Raw genomic sequence first — 23,340 nt, forward strand, 5'->3', positions numbered from 1 at the left:
TTGAAAGCGCAGCTGTCCTCTATAGGAATAGTTGTGCGCTTCGCTAGTGTTGAAACGGCTCCCTCAACCTTCGGGACCATTTGCCATGCGTCCCTTCTAGGGTCTACTATGGGAAACATTTTCTTAAATATAGGAGGTGGGGCAAAGGGTACACCTGGCTTCTCCAACTCCTTTTCCACTATGTTCGCTACCCTCTTAGGTATTGGAAAAGCGTTGTCGTGCACTGGGACCTCTAAAAGTTTGTCCAATTTGCACAACTTCTCTGGTACTACCATGGAATCACAGTCATCCAGAGTAGCTAATACCTCCTTAAGCAAAGCGCGGAGATGTTCTAGCTTAAACTTAAATGCCACTAGATCAGGTTCTGCCTGTTGAGAAATTTTTCCTGAGTCTGAAATTTCACCCTCAGACAGCCCTTCGCTCACAGCCAATTCCGATTGATGTGAGGGTAAAATAGATAAGGCATCGTCAGCGTCTGATGGTTCATCCTTTTTATCTGTATTTAAAACTGAACAATCACGCTTTCTCTGAAAAACTGGCAGTTTGGATAAAAGATTTGCTATAGAATTATCCACTACTGCTGATAATTGTTGCATAGAAATAAGCACTGGGGCGCTAGGTGTCGCCTGCGCGGGCAAAGCTGGTGTAGACACAGAAGGAGAGGATGTAGAGCTATCCCCACTACCTTCATTAGATAAATCATCTTGGGCAACATTATGAAAAATAACAGAGCTGTCCTGATTTTGTTTGGACGCTATGGCGCAATTATCACAAACACTCGAAGGGGGAACCACATTTGTCTCTATACACACAGAAAATAGGTTATCTGATGGAACAGACATGTTAAACAGATTTAGGCAGGCAAACAATGCAATAAAAACGATTTTAAACAAAAACGTTACTGTCTCTTTAAATAATAAAATGACACATTTATTTCTGAATGTTCAAAAAACTATGAAGGCAATATCCGATTTTTCTGAAATTTGGACCCCAGTGTCTTAATGCTTAGAAAGTATTGCACAGCAAATATGGAGACTCTAGCTCTTAAAACCGGAGCTAATTGTTGGATTTAACCATTTTTTACACACCACAATCCCAGCTACAGCCTTGCTGCAGCTTTTTACCTTCCTTAGGGGTCACCATTCACAGAAAAAAAGCCTTTTGGAGTCACTTTCTGAACCACAGGACCCTCTCACATGAATCTGCATGCACTGCCTTGAAATTCAACTGCACAGCTGAAGTGCCAAAATGAGGCTTCCTCCCTCAGCACACTAGAGTGAAGGGGCCTTCCTGACTAGATTTAGGTGTCTAAAACAAGCCAGATCAATAAAAAACGTTCCCAAGTGTATGTGAGCTTATAAAATATTTCAAATGGTATAATATTGTAATAAAAACCAATCGATTTAGCCCCTAACAGTGTCTACCAGCATAAAAAACAAAAAGGGGAAGCCTGTTATCTTTTTTGCTGAGGTGAAAGAAAAATGGCTTACCGTTTCCCCTGAGGGGAAAAATGACTGTCATCTAGCATTAGCCTGTGTTGTTAGAAGGAGGCTAGTCATACCTGAAGCAGATGAGTCTGCAAACTGTTACCCCCAACTGAAGTTCTCTTGTTTCAACAGTCCTGCGTGGTAACAGTAATGGATTTTAGTTACTTGTGCTAAAATCATAGCCCTCTTAAACAGAAATCTTCATCACTTTTCTGTTATAGAGTAAATAGTACAAGCCAGCACTATTTTAAAATAACAAACTCTTGATAGAAGAATAAAAAACTACAACTAACACCACAAACTCCTCGCCATCCCTGTGGTAGATGCTACTTGTTCAGAGCGGCAAGGAGAATGACTGGGGGGCGGAGCCAGAGGGGGAGCTATATGGACAGCTCTTGCTGTGTGCTCTCCTTGCCTTTCCCTGTGGGGGAGAACATTTCCCACAAGTAATGGATGACGCCGTGGACCGGACACACCAATGTTGGAGAAAACCAGTTTTGCTTGGGGTCAGCATGATCCAAAAGTGTGAGTGAGCTTTTATGCTCTATAAACAGGAAGAAGAAATTCCTGAAAGGAACAATGTAAGGGCAGGTAGAAATGGGATATTGAAAGCAGTCATAGCAACTTAATAAACATTTTGTGTGTGCACTTATATGTTAGTTAATCTGAAGACCTCACGGAAAGTGCCATCACATCAGAATCTCACATCTTACAGATGATGTCTTAACAAAGTATTATTTTGATTTAACAAATGTTCTTTCTAATTAACTAACTGCTCAATTTTTTTTTTTTTATATATATATATATATATATATATATAATTAAATTCAAATATAATAACTCAGTTTTAAGATTATTTCACTTTTTTTTTTTTAAAATACACTGACAAACTGAACATTTGATATTTAGATTGTTTCATCATAGAAATAATTATAAATTATTATATTGGTGTTTTAGTGCTAGACTTGGGACATCTCAAGTAAACTGTCTGGGTTGACATTGAATTTACAACTCAAAGGTGAAATTGTAGTTGGTTACATATATTTTTATTTATTTTTTAATGCTTCCATATTTATTTTCTCCTTTTTTATATTTTAGTGGGCCACCTTGCGCATTCAGAAAGGGATTCGAGAACAGAGGAAACATCAGCTGGCTGCCTCTAATGGTAAAAAGAAATCTGATAACATTTACAGCTTATATATAATATTGCATCAGTTTATCACATTATGTAATCATCATCTTTTTCTAACACATTTTATATGCTCATAAAAGTGTAATGTCTGCCAAAGTAAAATAAAGTCATGTTTAGCGGTTTGTCTTACTTTTTCATTACAATTGCATAATGGTATTCTAAAACTTTAGAGTTATGCAGCTATGAAAACTTGGTATTCTTTGTTGAAAAGCATACCCAGGTAGGCTCAGAGCAGCTATTCTGCATGCCTGGCTGCCTCACTTTAGTTTGTGATTGTCAGTCATCATCTGTCTATCAAGGAATGTGGGTATCTTACAAAAAAAAAAACGTGTTAAAGGTGGGATAAATATATGTACCACATTGCTTCAAAATCAATTTTTTTTTTCTTTCACTTTGGGAACTCCCCCCCCCCGGTCAATAGTAACTCCTCCCCCACCCATCTCTTGGCCAAAATTTTCAGTGGCTGTAGCTCTGTGTATATGTATTTGTGTGTGTGTGTGTGTGTATGTGTATATATATATATATATATATATATATATATATATATATATATATATATATATATATATATATATATATATATATATATATATATATATATATATATATATATTCCATAATTTTATGTAAGAACTTACCTGATAAATTCATTTCTTTCATATTGGCAAGAGTCCATGAGCTAGTGACGTATGGGATATACAATACTACCAGGAGGGGCAAAGTTTCCCAAACCTCAAAATGCCTATAAATACACCCCTCACCACACCCACAATTCAGTTTAACGAATAGCCAAGTAGTGGGGTGATAAAGAAAGGCGTAAAAAGCATCAACAAAGGAATTTGGAAATAATTGTGCTTTATACAAAAAAAATCATAACCACCATAAAAAAGGGTGGGCCTCATGGACTCTTGCCAATATGAAAGAAATTAATTAATCAGGTAAATTCTTACATAAATTATGTTTTCTTTCATGTAATTGGCAAGAGTCCATGAGCTAGTGACGTGACATGAGACGTAGTATACAGAAGACTGTCCCCTTGGAAATATAATTATAATGTTCCTACAGAGGTAAAAAGTGTATTACTGTAACTGTGTTGGTTATGCAAAACTAGGGAATAGGTAATAATGGGATTATCTATTTTTTAAAACAATAACAATTCTGGTTTTATTATTATTATTATTATTATTATTATTATTATTATCATCATCATCGGGTATTCGTAGAGCGCCAACAGATTCCGCAGCGCTGTAAACATAGTCAATATACAGGATAGCTTTTGCAGGGATCAAGTGGGTAGAGGGCCCTACCGAGAGTTTAACTGTTGTAGTCGGCTCTTATGAAGGCGATCTGCAAACAGCTGGGCTCATAGGCTTACATTCTAAGGGGTTCAAGGGGAAAGCAATGGAGTTAGGAAAGGTTAGTGTTGGTTGTATGCATCCCTGAATAGTAGAGTTTTTAGGGAGCGCTTGAAGCTGTTAAAACTAGGGGAGAGTCTTGTGGAGCGAGGCAGGGAGTTCCACAAGATGGGGGCCAGTCTGAAGAAGTCCTGTAAACGGGAATGTGAGGAAGTAACAAGAGAGGAGGAGATCCTGAGCTGATCGAAGGGGACGGGAGGGAGAGTATCTGGAGAAAAGTTCTGAAATGTAGGGGGGAGCAGTGCAGTTGAGAGCTTTGTATGTCAGAGTGAGGATTTTGTCTTTAATCCTAGAGGCAAGAGGAAGCCAGTGAAGGTATTGGCAGAGAGGTGCAGCAGATGAAAAGCGACGAGTAAGGAAGATGAGCCTGGCAGAGGCATTCATAAGAGGACGGAGTTGCAGTAGTCGAGGCGGGAAAGGATGAGAGAGTGGATTAAAATCTTAGTTGTATCTTGTGTAAGGAAATGTCTAATTTTAGCGAGGTTTTTAAGGTGGAAGCGGCAGGCTTTAGCCAAGGACTGAATGTGAGGAGTGAAGGAAAGATCTGAGTCAAGTGTGACCCCAAGACATCGGGCATGTGGGGTAGGAGTAATGATGGAATTATCAACAGTTATAGAACATTTGGAGGTGGAGACATTGAAAGGAGGGGGAAAAATGATGAGTTCAGTTTTGGAGAGATTTAGATTAAGGTAGTGAGAGGACATCCAAGATAAGATATGAGATATGAGACAGTGACATGGGTTAGTAAGGAAGGAGGTAGATCTGGTGCAGAGAGGTAGATTTGGGTGTCATCGGCATACAAATGATATTGAAACCCATGGGACTTTATTAAGGAACCTAATGATGACATGTAGATTGAAAAGAGACGGGGACAGAGGACAGAGCCTTAGTGTACCCCAACAGAAAGTGGTAACGGGGCAGAGGATGCTCTGGAGAAGGCTACACTAAATGTACGGTTAGTTAGATAGGAAGAGAACCACAAAAGAGCTGTGTCGCAGATGCCGAAGGATTGGAGGGTTTACACTGTCCCTTTAAGAAATGGTTCTCGAAAAGATATGTAAACAAGATATAGAGGTAATCATGCTTCCAGTGGGAGGTTGAAGAGACAGGTAGTAAAATTCCCAATACATTTTAAACTTTGCATCTAGTAAAACAAGTAATTGTAAACACATTAAGAGGATTTTATTTTTTTAGTGGATTGTTAATTTAATGCTGCTGTCAGAAATTTCCAGTCCAGTGGTGAGTGTGTTTAATATTTTACTTTAAAAAAAAAAAAAATCTGACTTTCAGGTTTTTAGTAAAGAACTAATACTGCTATTTTAAACTGAGGATGAGAAAAACGTCAAATATCATATTTGTAAAATTGGGCAACTTAAATATTTTAATCCAAAAAAATTTGTTTTGTTTTGTGATGCTCTGGAACTTCATGCCAGGACACAGCTGGTGATTATTGGGTTGTGAGGCTGCTTCTCCTTACATTATTGGCTCCCTGGCCATGTCCAAGGCTTATACCTCTAGAGTGAGACTTGACCTTTAACCCTTTGTGTAGCGGTTAAAAACATAGGGTCCAATCACAATCCTTTAAAAAAGTTTTTATATAAAACTTTGGGGCCTGGTTAGGAGTCTGAAAATCAGAGCAATGTTATTTAAAAATAAGCAAAACAAAACTATGGGCTATATAAATAGCTCATCTACAAAACATTTATGCAAAGAAAAAATGAGTGTATAATGTCCCTTTAAGGACCAGGGCTATTTTTACATTTCTGATGTGTTTGTGTTTAGCTGTAATTTTCCTCTTACTCATTTACTGTACCCACACATATTATATACTGTTTTACTCTCCATTAAATGGACTTTCTAAAGATACCATTAATTTCATCATATCTTATAATTTACTATAACATATTTTTTATAAAATATGATGAAAAAATGTAAAAAAAAACACACTTTTTCTAACTTTGACCCCCAAAATCTGTTACACATCTACAGCCACCAAAAAACACCCATGCTAAATAGTTTCTAAATGTTGTCCTGAGTTTAGAAATACTCAATGTTTACATGTTCTTTGCTTTTTTTGCAAGTTATAGGGCAATAAGTACAAGTAGCAGTTTTTTTCTCTTACTTGGTGTATTCAGTCCACGGATTCATCCTTACTTGTGGGATATTCTCAATCCCTACAGGAAGTGGCAAAGAGAGCACACAGCAAAGCTGTCCATATAGCTCCCCTCAGGCTCCGCCCCCTCCAGTCATTCTCTTTGCCGCTCTAACAAGTAGCATCTCCACGGGAGGGTAAAGAGTTTGTGGTGTTAGATTTGTAGTTTTTATTTCTTCAATCAAGAGTTTATTTTAAAATAGTGCCGGTTTGTACTATTTACTCTGAGGCAGAAAGTGATGAAGATTTCTGCTGAGAGGAAAAAGATTTTAGCATGTTGTAACTAAAATCCATTGCTGTTCCCACACAGGACTGTTGAGTACCAGAGAACTTCAGTTGGGGGGAACAGTTTGCAGGCTTAACTGCTTAAGGTATGCTCAGTCATTTATTTCTAACAAGACCTGGTAATGCTAGAAGACTGACAGAAATCCCCATGAGGGAAGGTAAGCCATTTTCTGAAACGCAGTATAGAAGGATGGCTTCAGTTAAGGGCTTAAATACTGGTAGACACTGTGATGGGCTAAATCGATTATTTTATTAATGGAATCTTAGATTTATTTAAGTGTTTGAAATGTTGTAAACATTTTTTGGGGTTTTTATTTCGACTGGCATATTATCAGACGCCTAGTCGGACTCAGGAAGGCCCCATAACTCTGGACTGAAGAGGGAGGGGGCCTCATTTTTGCGCCTCGGTTGCGCAGTTGATTTTCAAGACAGCTCATGCAGCTTCATGTGTAGAGTCCTGAGAGTGCAGGAGGACATCAAGGAGGCTTATATTTCTGCTACAAATAACCCTAAGGGAAGGTAGGGCCGCAGCAAAGACTGTGGCACCGTGCTGTAGTGTGTTAAACCGGTTGTTTACTGCAATTTGCTCCGGTTTGGTCAATAAGGGGTTAATTGATTTGAAAATTTGTGTGCAATCATTTCAAAGCATTAGGATCATGTGGTGAAAATTTCATAAAGATCGGATGTTTTTTGGTGATTTGGAAAAAAAGTGTGTGCTTTTTATTATTTAAAGACACAGTAACGTTTTTTCAAAAAGTGATTTTTTTTCTGTATTGTAGTGCTGTATAACTCTGTCAAACATGTCTGAGACTTCAGATAGACCTTGTTATTTATGTTTAAAAGCCATGGCGGTACCCCCATTGCATTTATGTGTGAAGTGTGCTAAAACATCTAAGCATTTTAAAGACCATCCAGTGACACTTAAAAATGTAGCCCAAGATGATTCTTTAACAGAGGGTAATGAGGATAGTCCTTCTTCCTCTCCCCATGTGTCGACACCAGTTACGCCCGCGCAAGCGATGCCTAATACCCCTATTACTTTACAACAATTAGCAGCAGTAATGGATAATTCTCTTGCAGTATTTTTATCTAAACTGCCAGTTTTTCCAAGAAAGCGTGATAGCTCAGTTTTAAATACAGAGGATGAGCAATCAGACACTTTGGATAATTTATCTGTAGTCCCCTTACAAAACTCAGAAATAGCAGTGAGGGAAGGTCTGTCTGAGGGAGAAATTTCATATACAGGAAAAGTTTCTCAGCGGGCAGATTCAGATTCCTTAGCGTTTAAATTTAAGCTGGAACATCTCCGCGTACTGCTTAAGGAGGTTTTAGCTACGCTGGATGATTGTGACCCCCATGGTGGTCCCAGAAAAATTGTGTAAGATGGACAGGTTTTTAGAGGTTCCTGTTTACACTGAGGCATTTCCGATCCCAAAGAGGGTGGCGGATATTGTGACTAGGGAGTGGGAGAGACCAGGTGTACCCTTTGTTCCCCCCCTTATCTTTAAGAAAATGTTCCCCATAAACGACCCCAGGCGGAACGAGTGGCAGACGGTCCCTAAGGTAGAGGGGGCTGTTTCAACACTTGCTAAGCGTACAACTATACCAATAGAGGACAGTTGTGCTTTCAAAGATCCTATGGATAAAAAAATTGGAAGGATTGCTGAAGAAAATTTTTGTTCCGCAAGGTTTTCTACTTCAACCAATTGCCTGCATAATTCCTGTAACTACTGCAGCGGCTTTTTGGTTCGAGGCCCTGGAGGAGTCGCTCCAGAGGGAGACTTCATACGATGAGATCATGGATAGAATTCATGCTCTAAAGCTGGCTAATTCTTTTATCACTGATGCCGCTTTCCAGGTTTTGCCATCATGGCGCGAAGAGCGCTTTGGCTCAAATCATGGTCGGCGGATGTGTCGTCCAAAACAAAACTGTTAAATATTCCCTTCAAGGGGAAGACCCTTTTCGGCCCAGAGCTGAAAGAAATTATTTCAGATATCACTGGGGGCAAGGGTCATGCCCTTCCACAAGATAGGCCGTTTAAGGCCAAAAACAAGGCTAATTTTCGCTCCTTTCGCAACTTCAGGAGCGGACCTGCTGCAACCTCTGCTGTCGCAAAGCAAGATAACGCTTCCCAGCCCAAAGCAACCTGGAAACCCTTGCAGGGCTGGAATAAGGGTAAACAGGCCAAGAAGCCTGCTCCTGCTACCAAGACAGCATGAAGGGGTATCCCCCGATCCGGGACCGGATCTAGTAGGGGGCAGACTTTATCTCTTTGCTCAGGCTTGGGCAAGAGACGTTCCGGATCCCTGGGCATTAGAAATAGTTGCTCAGGGGTACCTTCTAGAATTCAAGGATTCTCCCCCAAGGGGAAGGTTCCACAGTTCTCGTTTGTCTTCAGACCAAACAAAGAAACAGGCGTTCTTACGCTGTGTAGAAGATCTCCTAAAGAAGGGAGTAATACACCCAGTTCCAATTGCAGAACAAGGACTGGGCTTTTTCTCAAACCTGTTCGTAGTTCCCAAAAAGGAGGGAACTTTCAGGCCAATCCTGGATCTAAAGATTCTAAACAAATTCCTCAGAGTTCAGTCTTTAAAGATGGAAACCATTCGGACAATCTTGCCGATGATCCAGGAAGGTCAATATATGACTACCGTGGATCTAAAGGATGCATACCTACATATTCCTATCCACAAAGATCACCATCAGTTCCTAAGGTTCGCCTTTCTGAACAAACATTACCAGTTCGTGGCCCTTCCTTTCGGGTTGGCCACCGCTCCCAGAATTTTCACAAAGTGCTAGGGTCCCTTCTGGCGGTGCTAAGACCGCGGGGCATTGCAGTAGCACCTTACCTAGACGACATATTAATACAGGCGTCATCTTTCCACAGAGCCAGGGCTCATACGGACATTGTTCTGGCCTTTCTAAGGTCTCATGGGTGGAAGGTGAACGTAGAAAAGAGTTCTCTGTCCCCGCTTACAAGGGTTCCCTTCCTGGGAACACTAATAGACTCGGTAGAAATGAAAATCTTTCTGACAGAGGTCAGGAAGTCCAAACTGTTGAACACCTGCCGAGTTCATCATTCCATTCCTCGCCTTCTGTGGCTCAGTGCATGGTGGTAATTGGTTTAATGGTGGCGGCAATGGACGTAGTCCCTTTTGCCCAAATTCATCTCAGACCACTGCAACTGTGCATGCTCAAGCAGTGGAATGGGGATTACGTAGATTTATCTCCTCAAATACAAATGGACCAGAAAACCAGAGACTCTCTTCTCTGGTGGTTGTCTCAAGATCACCTGTCTCAGGGAATGAGTTTCCACAGACCGGAGTGGATCATTGTCACGACCGATGCCAGTCTGTTAGGCTAGGGTGCGGTCTGGGACTCCCTGAAGGCTCAGGGTCTATGGTCTCGGGAAGAATCTCTTGTCCCGATAAACATTTTGGAGCTGAGAGCGATATTCAATACGCTCCAAGCATGGCCTCAACTAGCGGAGTCCAAATTCATCAGATTTCAGTCGGACAACATCACGACTGTAGCGTACATCAATCATCAGGGAGGAACAAAGAGTTCCCTGGCAATGAAGGAAGTAACCAAGATCATCAAATGGGCGGAGGATCACTCCTGCCATCTATCTGCAATTCACATCCCAGGAGTAGACAACTGGGAGGCGGATTATCTGAGTCGTCAGACTTTCCATCCGGGGGAGTGGGAACTCCACCCGGAGGTCTTTGCTCAGCTAGCCCAGCTATGGGGCATTCCAGAATTAGATCTGATGGCGTCCCGTCAGAACACCAAACTTCCCTTTTACAGATCCAGATCCAGGGATCCCAATGCGGCATTGATAGATGCTTTAATAGCGCCTTGGTCATTCAGTCTAGCTTATGTCTTTCCACCGTTTCCTCTTCTCCCTCGGCTAATAGCCAGAATCAAACAGGAGATGGCTTCGGTAATTCTAATAGCGCCTGCGTGGCCACGCAGGACTTGGTATGCAGACCTAGTGGACATGTCATCGGTCCCACCATGGAAACTGCCATCGAGGCAGGATCTTCTAATTCAAGGTCCTTTCAAGCATCCTAATCTAGTTTCTCTGCAACTGACTGCTTGGAGATTGAACGCTTAATCCTAGCTAAGCGTGGTTTTTCTGATTCAGTTATAGACACTCTGATACAGGCCAGAAAGCCTGTCACCAGGAAAATTTACCATAAGATATGGCGGAAATATCTTGGTTGGTGTGAATCCAAGGGTTACTCGTGGAGTAAGGTTAGGATTCCAAGGATACTGGCTTTTCTCCAAGAAGGATTGGAGAAAGGTCTGTCAGCTAGTTCCTTAAAAGGACAGATATCTGCTCTGTTTATTCTGTTACATAAGCGCCTGGCAGCTATACCAGATGTTCAGGTGTTTGCACAGGCCCTAGTTAGAATCAAGCCTGTTTACAAGCCTGTGGCTCCTCCTTGGAGTCTAAATTTAGTTCTTTCAGTTCTTCAAGGGGTTCCGTTTGAACCTTTACATTCCATAGAAATTAAGTTATTATCTTGGAAAGTTTTGTTTTTAGTAGCCATTTCTTCTGCTCGAAGAGTTTCTGAATTGTCTGCTTTGCAGTGTGATTCACCCTATCTGGTGTTCCATGCAGATAAGGTTGTTTTGCGTACCAAACCTGGTTTTCTTCCAAAAGTGGTTTCTAATAAGAATATTAACCAGGAAATTATTGTTCCTTCTCTGTGTCCTAATCCAGTTTCTAGGAAGGAACGACTTTTACACAATCTTGACGTGGTTCGTGCTTTAAAGTTCTATTTAAAAGCGACTAAAGATTTCAGACAAACATCATCCTTGTTTGTCGTCTACTCTGGTAAGAGGAGAGGTCAGAAAGCGACTGCTACCTCTTTCCTTTTGGCTGAAAAGCATCATCAGATTGGCTTATGAGACTGCTGGACAGCAGCCTCCCGAACGAATTACAGCTCATTCCACCAGAGCTGTGGCTTCCACATGGGCTTTTAAGAATGAGGCTTCTGTTGAACAGATTTGTAAGGCAGCGACTTGGTCTTCACTGCATACATTCGCCAAATTTTACAAATTCGATACTTTTGCTTCTTCGGAGGCTGTTTTTGGGGGAGAGGTTTTACAAGCAGTGGTGCCTTCCGTTTAGGTTACCTGACTTGTTCCCTCCCTTCATCCGTGTCCTATTGCTTTGGTATTGGTATCCCACAAGTAAGGATGAATTCGTGGACTGAATACACCAAGTAAGAGAAAACAGAATTTATGCTTACCTGATAAATTTCTTTCTCTTACGGTGTATTCAGTCCACGGCCCGCCCTGACATTTTAAGTCAGGTTCAAATTTAATTTAAAATAACTACAGTCACCACTGCACCCTATGGTTCACCTTTTTCTCCTAACCGTCGGTCGATTGACTGGGGGGGCGGAGCCTGAGGGGAGCTATATGGACAGCTTTGCTGTGTGCTCTCTTTGCCACTTCCTGTAGGGATTGAGAATATCCCACAAGTAAGGATGAATCCGTGGACTGAATACACCGTAAGAGAAAGTCATTTATCAGGTAAGCATGAATTCTGTTTTTCCAAAATTAGCGCTAGTTACATTGGAACATTGATATCAGTCAGGAATCCCTGAATAGCCCTTCAGATGTATATATTTTTTTTAGTAGACAGCCCAAAGTATTGATCTAGGCCCATTTTGGTATATTTCATGCCGCAATTTCACCGCAAAATGCGATCAAATAAAAGAAATGGTTCACTTTTTCACAAACTTTAGGTTTCTCAATGAAATTATTTACAAACAGTTAGTGCAATTATGGCACAAATGTTTGTAAATGCTTCTCTGGGATCCCCTTTGTTCGGAAATAGCAGACATACAGTATATGGCTTTGGCATTGCTTTTTGGTAAGTAGGTTGCTGCTAAATGCCGCTGCGCACAACACTTGTATTATGCCCAGCAGTGAAGGGTTTAATTAGGTAGCTTGTAGGGTTAATTTTAGCTTTAGTGTAGAGATCAGCCTCCCACCTGACACATCTGACCCCCCCTTTTTTTAATAAATTTATTTTGCAGTGATAGATCCCCCCCCCCCCTCAGCCCCCAACCTTCCTGATCCCATACAGCTCTCTAACCCCCACCCCTCTACCTATCATCCACCATCTTGGGTACTGGCAGCTGTCAGTGTAATGTTTAATGTCCCTTTAAGTTACCCAAAATGTTAATTTCCCTCCCTCTATCACATTTAATGTAACGTGCGCGCACCCCCCGCCCACCCCTGTGCGCTCCTGATGTATTGCGTGCACTGCAGGAACAGGAAGTCCCTGCAGCGATGGGCCGCCCACCCACCACCCTGCTACTGCTCCCACCCACCAACGAAGGGCACCATCGCTGGTCAATGCAGAGAGGGCCACAGAGTGGCCCTCTCTGCATCAACAACTCTGCAACTATTTCTGCAGTGCCCCACTCGTGGGGCATGCAGAAATAGCACGATCTCGCTATTTTTAGCGAGATCGCTGCGGAGAGAAGCCCAGGACTGCAGCGACGTACAGGGTACGACGGTCGTTAAAGGGATATGAAACACAAACATTTTCTTTTGTGATTCAGACAGAAAAAACTTTTTTTTTTCTTTTTTAAAAAAAAAAAAAAAAAAAAAGTTTCACATTTTACTTCTATTATCAAATTTGCTTGTTCCTATGGTATTCTTTGTTGGAGAGAGACATCGCTGCTTTTTAACAAAAGATACCAATAGAACAAAGAACATTTGATAATAGAAGTGAATTTTAAAGCTGTTTAAAATTGCGTTGTATCTGAATCATGAAAAACATTTTGGGTAACTTAAAGGGACATTAAACATTACATGGCCGTCCAATAACATTAGTCCCCAGTACCTTATCTATATCAACTTCTAATTAATCGTAGCATTTCTGGTGTGTTTGTTTTTTTTATATACTTTTTGAATTATTTTCCTCTTTGATTGGTAGTTCCTTATTGCCTGTTATGTATGACACAGCAACTCTGCAACTTCCAAAAAATCAGGGGGGCACTTGGAGCTGCCAAGTCAGTCATTAAAGAAAATGTTAAAGCACTTGAAAGTGATGCAGCATAGCTGTAAAAAGCTGACAGGAAAATATCACCTGAACATCTCTATGTAAAAAAGAGAAATATTTTACCTCAAAATTTCCTCAGTAGCCACCTCCCATTGTAAAGGAACTTTAAGCAGCCAATCACTTGCAAGGGAGCAAGCATCTGTCATGTGCAGGTCCTGGGTGGGTCTTGGGGGTCTGTAGCTGCTTAGATGCCTGAGATACAGTCTTCTAAGCAGCATGCCCCCTGCTCCTATACTTAACATTGTAAAGTATAAATAAAGTTGCACAGTGACGTCATTGTGCGTGACGTCACCGGCGATGCCTGTCACTATGCAGGCTGATCGCCGGGGTAGGAGCGGGTGGGAGCCCCCAGATCTCCCTCAAGGTGGGAGAGTGCTAGCGACGGCTCTGAGCCTTCGTTGGCACCAGAGTGGGAAATTCTGCGACGGCTCAGAGCCATCGTTGGCACTCAAGGGGTTAAGGAAGTTCACTATGAAATCTCATGAGATTTCACTAAAGACCCAAAACACAAATCGGTCCAGCACCTGCACTCTTCACATAAAATCCAAACATACAGCAGCACTACTAGAGTCCACTTAATTCACCTTTTAATGGGTACAAGGATTGAATTACAGACGTTTCAGGCTATGTTAGATTAGCTTTACCCAAAAGGTATGAATAGGGAATTAAAATGGTTCATATTTATTTAGTGCTGATAGTAATTTCTATTTTATTATTTATTTCTATGTGTGATGTGATTTGTTTTATCCATTAGGTGATGGCGTGTTGAGATCAAAGGGTCAATTCCCTGATTATTAGCCACATCTGTGTAACAATTTAAGGATGATTTGACGTAGGGCACATAGCCCAAAACATTATCTGTACCTTGTTCCTTGTGCCCATTAAATGTGAATTAAAGGGACAGTCTCATATGCTGATTTCTAAACTCTTAAAGGCCACCTCTTATCTTAATGTATGTTGATGGTTTTTCATAGCTAGACAGGGCTTGTTAAAGGGACACTGAACCCAATTTTTTTCTTTTGTGATTTAGATAGAGCATGACATTTTAAGCAACTTTCTAATTTACTCCTATTATCAATTTTTCTTCATTCTCTTGGTATCTTTATTTGAAATGTAAGTTTAGATGCCGGCCCATTTTTGGTGAACAACCTGGGTTGTCCTTGCTGATTGGTGGATAAATTCATCCACCAATAAAAAAAAAAAAATGCTATCCAGAGTTCTGAACACATAAAAAAAACTTAGATGCCTTCTTTTTTAAATAAAGATAGCAAGAGAACGAAGAAAAATTGATAATAAGATTAAATTAGAAAGTTGCTTAAAATTGCATGCTCTATCTGAATCATGAAAGAAAAAAATTGGGTTCAGTGTCCCTTTAATGTGTGCCGTATAGATAACATTTTGCTCACTCCTGTGTAGTTATTTGAGTCAGGACTTATTGGCTGATCAGTAACACCATGGTTACTAAACCTGCTCTCACCCATAAGCTGATCATTTCACCTGTGCACTGGTTCAGCTATAATAAAAACCTGTCCTATTGGGGTTACTTGAGGACCGTGGTTGAGAAACACTGCTGTACACCTTGCATTATTAAGTGTTCTGAATATTTAGCCTGCCTTTCAGTTGCAAGAAGTGCAGAGGTGTGGGCGTGCTCTGATATCTTATCTTCATAAATGGAAAGAGTCCACAGCTGCATTCATTACATTTGGAAATAAGAACCTTGCCACCAGGAGGAGGATAAGACACCCCAGCCAAAGGCTTAAATACTCCTTCCACCTCCCTCATCCCCCAGTCATTCTTTGCCTTTTGTCCCAGGAGGTTAGCAGAGTAGTGTCAGAAGTTTGTTTTGTCTCTTATGGAGGGTAGTACTCTTCGACATGGGACGGGAGTTTTAAGTAATCCCATCAGTGAGGGCCTGGTTGAAAGTTAGAGTCCGGAGATGCAGGGAGAGTCTTTCTGCGAAACCATCCCGACTCATATTAACAGCTCCACAAGCAATCAGCGTTGTCTAACTTCACTTCACTGCCTGCTTTCTTCTCTCAAGTCCATGGCGGAGGCGCTGCTACTATTCGTCACACTTGAAGGGCCGTGTTCCTGTTCCATGGTGTAGATTCCAGTAAGATCATTTCATTTTACTTCATCAGAATGTATTGTAACTTATGTGTTTCCTGTAAGGTGCTATCTTACAGGACATATTAAGTGTGTGTGTATATGTGTATAGTGAGGCTCCTTTTGGTATCTTGGAATCGAGGGTTAATATATCCCGAGGGGGTTTATTGAACAGGGGGTTGTTTAATCATGTTTATGTGATTCAATCTGCTTAGGTGTAGTGTTAACTGGGCTCTTGGCTAGAACATAAAGGCCTTTGGAAGTGACGCGACCTTATGGTTGGGCTCGCTTTTTTTGGACTGTATGTGACTGGGCGTGTTTACGTTCTGGTCTTCCATTTCCGCATTCCTGACAGTGTGGTGACTGAAAAATTCGGGTCTGCTAGTGTCTGGTTCTAAGAGGTGGTGAGTGCCCCAGCCATTGTGGGTGTCGGGTGCCGTTAGAGAATATATAATATGTACTGAAGAAAAATCTATCTAGCTATGGAGGATTCTGATGCTGAGACTGCTCAAATTTCAGATTCAGACTATTCATCTTGTAAAGAATGTGAAGTGGCCCCGTTAACAAAGGTCAATCAGTTATGTTCGATATGCCGTATTAGAGCGCCTTGTTCCTCGTGCTCGGGGAATCAAAGGTTCGCTGAGCCATCCGCCTCTGGGGGTTCTGTCCTCCGAGAGGCGAGTTCCCTACCGCTCCCTACTACTACACATGCGAGTAACCGAGATTATGTTTATCCCTTCTTGCAGGGCGACTTGTTCCCCCCCCCCCCCCCCGAGGTTGCAATACGTTTTCGCTTTCACATATTTTTTGGCGATTTATGCGTCTGCAAAGCCCAGACGTTTATTCACGTTTGTGCTCGTGCCCGATTGTCCCGGCCTTGGGTGGGCCTATACAGTTCCCTGCAGGTATAGCTGTCCCTGAGTGTTGTGCCTTTCATTACAGAATAGCGCACCTTCGCATTTTACTCACACGTTTTTGAGTTATTAGAGGATCCTATCCTTAACGGATATGGGAATCCGCAGTATTCTACTTCAAATGGCTCACCTCCTGAGGGGATGACGTAATCTCCTGATTGTCGTTTTTTTGAGATCCTTCCCATTTTTTGTTGGCTGGTCCTGTGGGTATGCCTGTTTCTTCTTGGGCTTTTACCTACGGCTTGCCTTATATTTTCTTTTATCCGGTTAGGATGACTTTTATTTTTGATTGTTACCTTCGGGAACTATCTCTGGGATCGATTCTCACTGTTTACTTCTGCTGAAGTTTGTTAAGGACATGTTAATCCAATGTTTTGTCTGTTATTCCCTTCCCCTCTGAGGGAGGATTTAGGCAGCTTGACGGTTATGGCCCTGACAGGCTGGTCCTGCTTGGGTTCAGCTCTTCTGTCTCGTGGCTTGTTGAGACATGTGGCGCCTGTTCTGCCTGGCTGGTCCTGTTTAGGCGCAGAGTGCTCACGTTACGTTTTGTGTTTTGTGTTTTACATATTTTATTACAAAATATTTTATTTTACAAGTTTCAGCTACGCATTCTAAAGAGGACTCGTGGGTCCGTGGGGCTGGAAGGATTGTTTCAGTCCTTATGTAACCCTCAAGCTGGTTGACTGGGTCAGTGGTGTTCCGCTGCGTCACTCCTTTTGCTTCCGATTCTCTCGGGACATAGAGTATTCTTCCTCACAAGGGAGGATTGGGGGTTTATCGCCTCCTTACTGCTGGTTTAGGGTGGTTTGGCCTTTCTGAGGCTCTAGGAATTGTCCTTTTGGACTTTTTCCTTCCGTGGTTCTCTTGTCAGTGAGACCCTTGGACTTGTCCGTTTCTCCATGTGGGTTAGGTCTCCTCATGGGGCCCTTGGATTCCCTGCGGGAGATGGTTGCTCTCTTCTTGAGACCCTTTGGATTTGTCCATTCCTCCATGTGGGGTCTCCTACCTGGTTTTCCCTTAGGAAGAGTTTCCTTTGGGCTCTGCTTAGGGGTTTTTCCCGGATCTGGGGATGTTCCGCATTCTTGTTTTCAGCTCCTCTGTCTCGTATGGCGGTGGTGTGGAGACTAGCCTTGCTCGAGTGACCTTGTCCTCGAGGTATTCCCTTGCCTGGACATCTTGTGGCAGTTTGAACGCCCTATGGGCTCTAGTGTCTTGGTTCGAGATGCCTCAGCTGCTTTGGAGCGTTGGACTTCGGCATGGGTTGGATCGGGACTTGCGAGGTGTTCTCGTTCCCCGGGTTCTTCTGGATATTGCAATATCATCTCCCTTTGGGTCTGTTTTTTTTTTTTTTTTTTTTTTTTTTTTTTTTTTATATATATCAGACGGGGGGGGGGGGTGTTTCCCTTGTGGATCCCATTGCGGGTTGTTACCTGTCTTTTCAGGATCTAGGGCGGGTTCGGGGTTCTCCTGTTCCAGGGATCTTGAGCTATGACCTTTTGGTCTGGCTAGAGGATCTGGTCACGGTTGGCCAGATTTCCTGAGTGCCTCTGCTCATTGGGCTTGCCTACGCTTACTTAAAGGTTTCCCTTGGGCTGTTTGCTGACGTAACCTGATGGCTTCACCCTGGTTTACAGGGTAACCTCTGCAGCTATTGCACCCTGTCTGTGTGCTAAATCTAAGGGGATTCCTTCCAAGTTCATTTTCTTTGGAGATGCTCTCCTGTTAAGCCTGTGGCCTTGTGTTGCGTGGGCAGGTGCTCTGTCTTTCATGGCCCCTTTTTTCTTAAGGGGGGGTTGTTCTCCTACGGAGGTGGCCTTGTTTAGGACTTCTAGATTCAGGGGATGGAACAGAGTGCTTAACCTATTTTGGAGAGAGGTATGCTCTCTGGGTTGTTCTGTTCTAACTGGAGTCTTGCTGGCTCCGCGTCAAGATGGGCCTTTTGCTAGATTCTTCTGGATCTTCGGCCTCGTCGACTTTCTTTAAGGAGTTTCGGGTGGGTCCCCGAGCTCTGTTGGAATGGCTGAAGCCATTTTTTTCCGCTCTGTTGTGAGCAGGTGTTGAGGTTCTTTGGTTCCCCTGTTTTCAGACGGGCTGATGCTTGGGCTGGCCCGGCTGGGTATAGGTTTTGAGATTTGTTGTTTCATTCGGGTGTTGTGGGCTTTGTTGAGGTCGTGTGCTTCTCCCCTTTTGAGACCTATGTGTCGGTCTGGCGGCTTGGATTGCCTAGAGGGTGCCCTCTGTTTTGGATTTTTTGCAATCTTGTTAACTGCATTTTACTTCCTCCTGTTGACGGCTGTGTGTTTTTGATTCGGGCAATGTTGAGAGTAGAACTCGCTTTTCGAATGCCCGGTCCTAGACCTTGTATTTCTGTTGGTCTGGGCGTTGCCTCCCCTTGTTTGTTGAGGACCCATTGGGTCTTTGTGAGCTGGGCTCGTTCTGGGGGTTTTTCCTTTATAGAATTTTGTGGTGTCCTTTTGGGTTCCTTTGGTTTTTCCTTGCCCTGTCCGGTCCTTTTGGGAGTTTTGGGCTGGTGTTTCTTTCGCTAGTAAGGGGTTTGTGGCTGGGGGCCGACCGCTGGGCGACGGTGATTTTGCGGTCTCCAGCTAGGCTTCCGGACTATCTGCGGGTCAGTGTCCTTGGGGCCTTTTCCTTTCTAGGTTCTCGGCTTCGGACGAAGCGGGGTTTTGTTGGGTAGTGGTTTCAGGCCTGGTGCCCTCAGAATGGGCCTCCTCTTGTACCCTCCAGTCTTGGCATTCAGTGTCCTCTGTAGCTTGGGTATTGTTTTCCCAAAAGTAATGAATGCAGCTGTGGACTCTTTCCATTTATGAAGAAAAACATAAATTATGCTTACCTGATTTTCTTTTCTTCAGTCCACAGCTCCCCACCCATATTTTTTTATGTGGGGCATCTGTATTTCTTCTTCTGGCACCTTTGTCACCCTGATATTTCTTCTACTGTTCCTTGTTCCTCGGCAGAATGACTGGGGGATGAGGGGAGTGGGAGGAGTAATTAAGCCTTTGGCTGGGGTGTCTTTGCCTCCTATTGGTGGCCAGGTTCTTATTTCCCAAAAGTAATGAATGCAGCTGTGGACTCTTTCCATCTGAAGAAAAGAAAATTATCAGGTAAGCATAATTTATGTTTTTTATGGGGTGGTTCGTGCAGCAACTGGGTGGCTGTACTGCCCTCTGACTACTAAGAAAAAAAAATGCTTTAGGCTAGGGTGGATGACTTTGTAAGTAAACACCTAAAGTGATATGAATTTTTTTTTTTTAATATCTTAAACCTTTAACTGCTGCTGCTTTTTTTTAAATGTATGCAGTGATTTGAAAATACTAATTTCTAAAGCATTAATAAGGAAGTTGGTGCAACGGATATATATTAGCGGCTCAAAGAGCATTTTTGCTAATACATGTATATTACAAAAATGCTTCTAATCAAAACTTAAATGCATTTATATGGATTCCAATTTTGGTTGTAATGTCCCTTTTAATGCATTTAAGTTTTTAGGATTGTGATTTTGCTCATTTTGATTATGCTTTGTATGTTTCTGTGTAACTTTAACAAATTAGGATTATACTTTGTATAAAAATGTCAGTGTATCTTTTACAAGTTGCATTACACTTTGGCAGGCTTATTTCACATAGAAAAAAAATAGTTTCAGAAAGTGGGAGAAACAGGGGAGTTTCCTTGCTTTGCCTGAAGCTCGTTATGTTCTCCAAGCGTTTTTATATCTGCAGATTTCACTGATTTATCTCACTGGCTGTATGTAGTTGAAGTTTGTTCAAAGTTTATAATACACTAATTAAACTGACTGAAACCTATTACTAATCATTGGGCAAATACACATTAAATTGTAGTGAAAATATTTCAGTTTAATTTGCATTTGCTGCAAACTGATTTTAATGGGAACACTTGACACTTTTATATAAGTTCTCACTCTCCCCTATCAGATTCTGTATCCCAGAGATAAAGGGGTAGTTTACCCTAAAAGTTTCTCTACTTTATTTTTTTCCCAGTGATCAATTTTACCTTCTAATTTTTATTAATTTGTTTAAAATAGCTTATTTGCCTTTTTATTGGCATTTGAAATAGCAGATTTTTCTATATTTATACATATGCTATTGACGGGCTGTGTAAGCACAGCCAGCAGAAGAAATTACACTTTTAGGGCTTGTTTCCATTGAGGTGTTAAATTGTGGAAACTGATGGTAATTTTTTTTAATATACTATACCACCTCAATGGAAACTAGGCCCTAGTGGGGTGTGAGAGAGATAAAGTTGTAAAATGTTAATTTTCTATTGTTTCTAAGGAAACAGAGATAAGAAAGTGAAGCATTTGAGTAATAAAGATAAGGATGTCTGATCTGTCTGGAAGCTTTGATGGTTCAGGGTTTCAAAGAGCAAATCCAGCTATTTTATTAACAAAAAGAAATATAAAGGATTAATTTTTCATATATTTTATACCCTGCAGCTGGTATAACAAGTAATTGGGAACACTTTAAGGAGAAACCATTTTTGCGTGCTCTATCTGAATCATGAAAGAAAAAATTTGTGTTCAGTGTCCCTTTAAATAATTTTGCGTAAGTTGTGTTTTTTGTTGGTTTTATTTTTATTCTCCCTACAGAGGTCAAAAACCAAATGTTATAACCTTCCAGAATTTTAAAAAACCCAGGTTACAGATTTTGCTTTTCAGACTCTAGGGGGCCCAGAAGAAAGCACAGATTTTACACAAATGTAAGAGGTGTTTAATGTCCTATTAATGTGTGTTTGGATTGATGTGTGAGGGATCTTTTTAGGGCTCGATTTATCAAAGCCCTACTGCTGCAAGTTCTCACAAGAACTTGCTTGCCGTAATTTAACAAGCAGTGGTCACCAGACCGCTGATTCCCTAACCTCTTAGCCAACTCTGAGGTGGCGAAATTCAATCTCTGCGGTCTAGTCTGACGGAGGAGATTGACCGTTCCTGCCCGCGCGTGATTGGCTGTGCGCGAGCAGGGGGCGGGATTGCACGCAAGCGCAAATTTGCACTCGTGTGCAATGGTGATTACCTGCGGGTAATTTCACCCCACCACAGGCGAGCTGAGGCGTGTATACGCGCCCCTGTCCGCCTCAGCTTTGATAAATCTAGCCCTTAATGTACTATTTTCTGGAGTTAAAGGGACATAAAACCCAAATTCTTTTCTATCCTGATTCAGATAGAACATACAGTTTTAAGCAATTTTACTACTATTATCAAATTTGCTTTGTTTTCTTGCTATCCTTTGTTAAAAAAGCAGGGCTGCAAGCTCAGGAGTGTGCACGTATCTGTTGCAAAACTGCTGCCATATATTGCTGCAATGTTATACATTAGCAAGAGCACTAGATGGCAGCACTATTTCCTGTCATGTAGTGCTTCAGGCATGTGCACGCTACCTACCTAGGTATTTCTTCAACAAAGAATAACGAGAACTAAGCAAATTTGATAATAAAAGTAAATTGGAAACTTTAAAAAAAATTCTATTCTCTATCTGAATAATGAAAGGAAAATATTGGGTTTCATGTCCCTTTTAAATAAGGCACATTTTTTCCATCCCTACCTAAAAGAATGTGGAAGAAGGGAGGTTTTCAATGGGCAGCTGTTGTGCATAGGTTGCCAGTTAAAGGGACACTGAACCCAATTTTTTTCTTTCGTGATTCAGATAGAGCATGCAATTTTAAGCAACTTTCTAAATTAGTATTATTATCAATTCTTCGTTCTCTTGCTATCTTTGTTTGAAAAAGGCATCTAAGCTAAGGAGCCAGATAATTTTTGGTTAAGACCTCTGGACAACACTTGTTTGTTGATGGGTGAATTTATCCACCAATCAGCAATAACAACCTAGGTTGTTCACCAAAAATGGGCCGGCATCTAAACTTACATTCTTGCTTTTCAAATAAAGTTACCAAGAGAATGAAGAAAATTTGATAATAGGAATAAATTAGAAAGTTGCTTAAAATTGCATGTTCTATCTGAATCACAACAGAAAACATGTGGGTTCAGTGTCCATTTAATCACCCTAATCATCATTCCACAACTCTAGAGATATTTAATTGCCATAAATTGTCATTTTTCTTTTTTTTCCACAAAGGGATCATTCAAAGAGATGAGTCGCCCATGGAGAAAGAGATTGTAGGTTTGAGACAAAGCAGAAGCCAGTGCTTACAACAGGGGGATTTTGAGTTGGCGGACGTCTTCTATTTCTCCAAGAAGGGATTTGAAGCCATTGTAGAAGATGAGGTCACACAGCGATTTTCCTCTGAGGAACTGATCTCCTGGAACCTTCTCACTAGAACAAATTATAACTTCCAATATGTCAGCTTGAGGGTGACACTTATCTGGGTGCTGGGATTGTTTGTGCGATACTGCATTCTCTTGCCTTTGCGGTAAGATTTTTAATTTTTTTTATTTTTTTATTTCTTGCTAAAAAAAATCCCTGTGTTCTTTAATATGATTAAAGGCACATTAAACACTTTGAGATGGTAAAATAAAATGATAAATTGTATTGATAAAAGAACTTTAATATATTTTCATTATTTATTTAGTCCCCCTTTCCTGTTAATTCCATTCTAAAATTGTGAGCTTTTTCAGTTCCTGTTAGAAATAAAAGTGCAGAACACTATTATATTCCACACAGCCATTGGCGGCACACTCTAGTGACCAATGTTCCCTCTAAGGTGCA

The 23,340-nt window shown here is 41.4% G+C and overlaps 1 protein-coding gene across 1 annotated transcript in view; it reads left to right on the plus strand.

The window, feature by feature from the left end:
- Positions 1-23,340, plus strand: part of GPAT3 (glycerol-3-phosphate acyltransferase 3) — a 110,199-nt gene that overhangs the window by 33,222 nt on the left and 53,637 nt on the right. Inside the window, exons 2-3 of the mRNA XM_053703250.1 lie at positions 2,586-2,652; positions 22,750-23,044. Of these exons, the coding sequence (XP_053559225.1) occupies positions 2,586-2,652; positions 22,750-23,044 (362 nt within the window). The remainder of the gene's footprint in view (positions 1-2,585; positions 2,653-22,749; positions 23,045-23,340) is intronic.

The sequence above is a fragment of the Bombina bombina genome, chromosome 2 (genome assembly GCF_027579735.1).
Source record: "Bombina bombina isolate aBomBom1 chromosome 2, aBomBom1.pri, whole genome shotgun sequence".
Classification (NCBI taxonomy): Eukaryota; Metazoa; Chordata; class Amphibia; order Anura; family Bombinatoridae; genus Bombina; species Bombina bombina.